Source organism: Austrofundulus limnaeus, unplaced genomic scaffold (assembly GCF_001266775.1).
Source record: "Austrofundulus limnaeus strain Quisiro unplaced genomic scaffold, Austrofundulus_limnaeus-1.0 Scaffold588, whole genome shotgun sequence".
In the NCBI taxonomy this organism is placed as follows: domain Eukaryota; kingdom Metazoa; phylum Chordata; class Actinopteri; order Cyprinodontiformes; family Rivulidae; genus Austrofundulus; species Austrofundulus limnaeus.
The window spans coordinates 125,492-129,516 of NW_013952990.1; the positions used below are offsets into that span (position 1 = coordinate 125,492).

At 45.4% G+C, this 4,025-nt stretch overlaps 1 protein-coding gene across 1 annotated transcript in view; it reads left to right on the forward strand.

The window, feature by feature from the left end:
- The window catches only part of snx20 (sorting nexin 20), a 4,887-nt gene extending 945 nt beyond the window's left edge, over positions 1 to 3,942 (forward strand). The window contains exons 2-3 of the mRNA XM_014026777.1: positions 2,615 to 2,757; positions 2,923 to 3,942. Coding sequence (XP_013882231.1) covers positions 2,615 to 2,757; positions 2,923 to 3,594 — 815 coding nt within the window. The 3' untranslated portion in view covers positions 3,595 to 3,942. The remainder of the gene's footprint in view (positions 1 to 2,614; positions 2,758 to 2,922) is intronic.
- Positions 3,943 to 4,025: the final 83 nt, after the last annotated feature.

Consider the following 4,025-nt stretch of genomic DNA (forward strand, 5'->3'; position numbering starts at 1 on the left):
CTGCTTATCTGGTTAGTTGGTTGGTTGACTGGCTGCTTATCTGGTTAGTTGGTTGGTTGACTGGCTGCTTATCTGGTTAGTTGGTTGGTTGACTGGCTGCTTATCTGGTTAGTTGGTTGGTTGACTGGCTGATTATCTGGTTAGTTGACTGGCTGATTATCTGGTTAGTTGGTTGGTTGACTGGCTGATTATCTGGTTAGTTGGTTGGTTGAATGTTAAGTTGACTGATTAGTTGTTTGGTTGATTAGTTGACTGGTGGATTGGTTGAATGACTGGTTGGTTAACTGTTATGTTAAATGGTTGTTTAGTCGACTGGTCGGTTGTCTGGTTAGTTAGGGCGGCTGTGGTAGAGTGGTTAGGGGAGTCGTCCTGGAACCGGAAGGTCGCCGGTTCAATCCCCCGTCCGGTTGACTCAGTCGTTGTGTCCTTGGGCAAGACACATTACCCACCTTGCCTACTGATGGTGGTCAGAGGGTCCAGTGGTGCCTGTGTATGGCAGCCTCGCCTCTGTCAGTGTGCCCCAGGGCAGCTGTGGCTACAGAGTAGCTTACCATCATCAGTGTGTGAATGTGTGTGTGTGTGTGTGAATGGGTGAATGTCTGTAGTGTGAAGAGCTTTGAGTGTCCTGGATGGATAGAAAGGCGCCATATAAGTACAGTCCATTTACCTTTTTAGTTTGTCGATTTGTTGTTTATTTGACTGATTAGTTGGTTGATTGGTTGTTTATTTGACTGATTAGTTGGTTGATTGGTTGTTTGTGTAGTTGACTGGTTGTATAGTTGTCTGATTAGTTGGTTGATTGGTTGTTTATTTGGCTGGTTAACAGGCTGGTTGATTGGTTAGTTAGTTGTGTGGTTGGCTGTTTGTTTAGTTGACTCGTTGGTTAGTTGGTTGTTTAGTTGGTTGTTTAGTTGACTGTTGGTTGGTTGTTTTGTTAACTGGATGTTTAGTTGATTGGTTAGTTGGTTGGTTGGTTAGTTGTTTTTTTTTTGTTTAGTTGACTTGGTTAATTAGTTGTTTTTGTTGACTGGTTGGTTAGTTGGTTGTTTAGTTGACTGGTTGACTGGATATATAGTTGACTGATTAATTGGTTGGTTGGTTGATTGTCTGATGGTTCATTGTTTATTTGACTGGTTGGGTGGTTGTCTGTTTAGTTGGTTGGTTAGTTGGTTGACTGGTTGGTTGACTGGTTAGTTGTCTGTTTAGTTGGTTGACTGGTTGGTTGGTTGACTGGTTAGTTGTCTGTTTAGTTGGTTGACTGCTTGGTTGGTTGGTGAGTTGGTTGACTGGTTGGTTGACTGGTTAGTTGTCTGTTTAGTTGGTTGACTGGTTGGTTGGTTGACTGGTTAGTTGTCTGTTTAGTTGGTTGACTGGTTGGTTGGTTGACTGGTTAGTTGTCTGTTTAGTTGGTTGACTGGTTGGTTGTCTGTTTAGTTCAGGGGTCCCCAAACTTTTTCTTGTAAGGGCCACATAACTTTTCCCTTCTCTGGTGGGGGGCCGGAGTCAGTTTGTAACAGAAAAAGTGTGACTATTGCAGGAGTGCCTAAATGTAAAAATTTATTGTTTTCCAGAAAACACAATCAAATAACCCTCTCTGGGTTCTTCACAGTATGAATTCTGCTGAGCTAAAAGTCCATATTTTAGCTTTGAGAGTTTGTTTGCTCGTGTTTGGCCTCGCAAGCTATCATACTTGTCTTTGTGACGGGATTCATAGTGTCGCTGCAGATTATATTCTCTGAATACCGCCACCGCCTCTTGACAGATGAACAAAAACATAATAGTTTGTCCACTGCAACTTAAATGCCCTGCATTCTGAATCTATTTTTCTCATTTAATCTTTTCACCATTATTCCGTTCTCTCTGAGAGGGGCGGGTTTAGGATGTTTTTCTGGGGGGTTGCCAGATAGGGGCACAAACAGCAGAAGGGTGGAACAGAATGTCATGTTATATGCGTGTGTGTATGAAATAGTTACTAACTAATAATTGTTAATAATGAAAATAGTTCATAACTAAGGAACATTTTATTGCAAAAGTCCAACTTTATAATCAAATACAAATACATATGAAAAAAAAAAACTAAATGCTCTCTGGTATTGTTCTGGGGGCCGGACCAAATGGGGAGGCGGGCGGGCCGGATCCAGCCCGCGGGCCATATTTTGGGGACCCCTGGTTTAGTTGGTTTGACTGTTTAGTTGGTTGGTTAGTTGGTTGTCTGATTGGTTGGTTAGTTGTCTGTTTAGTTGGTTGACTGATTGGTTAGTTGGTTGTCTGGTTAGTTAGTTGTCTGTTTAGTTGGTTGATTGGTTAGTTGGTTGACTGATTGGTTAGTTGGTTGTCTGGTTAGTTGGTTGGTTGTTTAGTTGACTGATTGGTTAGTTGGTTGTCTGGTTGGTTGGTTGTTTAGTTGACTGACTGGTTGGTTGAATGGTTAGTTGGTTGTCTGGTTGGTTGATTGGTTGTTTAGTTGACTGACTGGTTAGTTGGTTGGTTAGTTGGTTGAATGGTTAGTTGGTTGTCTGGTTGGTTGATTGGTTGTTTAGTTGACTGATTGGTTAGTTGGTTAACAGACATTCTGAGGCCGGCAGTGTTTAATTGTCAGATTGTTTGTCATCAGGTGAACATCTCAGTGGTTCCAGTTTGACGACGAAGGAGCTGCAGCAGAACCTGAAGCTGATGAAGCGAGGACACCGCCTGGTCCGGGTGCTGTTTGAGATCCCGTCCAGTCGGATCGTCCAGCAGCCTCTGAGCAAACACGTGGTGAGAATCTAACACAGACACTAAGTTTCAGCTCAGGGTCTCTGCAGCCATCTTGAAAATACCCCAGAAGATAATCAGTGTTTATCCAATGAAAAGGTTCTGAGAGCTTCATGAGATATTTTACTTACACAACATGTTCACGCGGTTCTTCCTGATGGTCTCCAGGTGTATCAGGTCATGGTGATGCGTTCAGGCAGCTTCGACTCTCACCGTGTTTGGGTGGAGCGCCGCTACAGCGACTTCTTCAGTTTTCACCACAAACTGCAGGAGGAGTTCCAGGAGGAGCTGGAGGACGTGCTCCTGCCCCGGAAGCTCCTGACGGGGAACTTCAGCCCCGAGAACATCTCGGAGCGCCGCCTGGCCCTGCAGGACTACCTGGCCCAGCTGTTCTCCACCCACTGCGTCCGACACTCGCCTCAGTTCCCGGCGTTCTTCACCGAGCCGGAGCTGAAGCGGGCCCACGTGTTGCTGCGGGCCGGCCAGTTCCGGGAGGCTCTGGAGCTGCTGCAGACGGTTCTGGAGATCCAGGAGAAGCTGCTGCCCTGGCAGAAGTCCACCCTGACGGTTCCGACCCTGTCGGCCCTCGCCGTGTGTTACCGCGACCTGGACGAGCCCGAGCAGGCGTTCGGCTCCGCCCACAAAGCCCTGCCCGCGGTGAGACGCTACGGGCCCAGGAGCTACAGGGCGGCGCTGCTGGAGCTGCTGGTGGACCTGGGGTACCAGCTGAGGCGGCCCGTGGCCCAGCTGCAGGACGAGCTGACGGGCCTCAGAGACGCCGAGAGGGGGGAGGTGTCCTTCCGCTCGCTCAAGGAGGAGGTGATCCAGCAGTTCACCTGAGGAGGAGGAGCCAACACTCACCTGAAACCTGTGACAGGAAGTGTGGATCTGGGTTTAAATATTGACTTTAACTGATCAGATTTTAATTTAATCAACATGAAACAAACTTTATTGTTTTTACTCTGAAATCTGAACTTTGAAAAATAAGTTTTATTTTTTTTCAGTGTAAAAGTTTTCTTTTTATTGTTTTCGTTGCAGGAAACAAACAGGAAGTTGCACATGTTGGTCAACAGATGACAGAAACTTCAATCTTTTTATTTTAAACTCTTCTCTTCTGTAGCTTTTTGTCACAAATCAATCTTTACACAGACATTTTAAAAGTAGTTTAATAWAATTGTAAGAAAATGATATGCTGGCTAGCAAGCCTCACACGGCCAGCACCATAAATATGTAGGGTAATTTAAAGTTTAGAATTCTGAACTTTATAATTT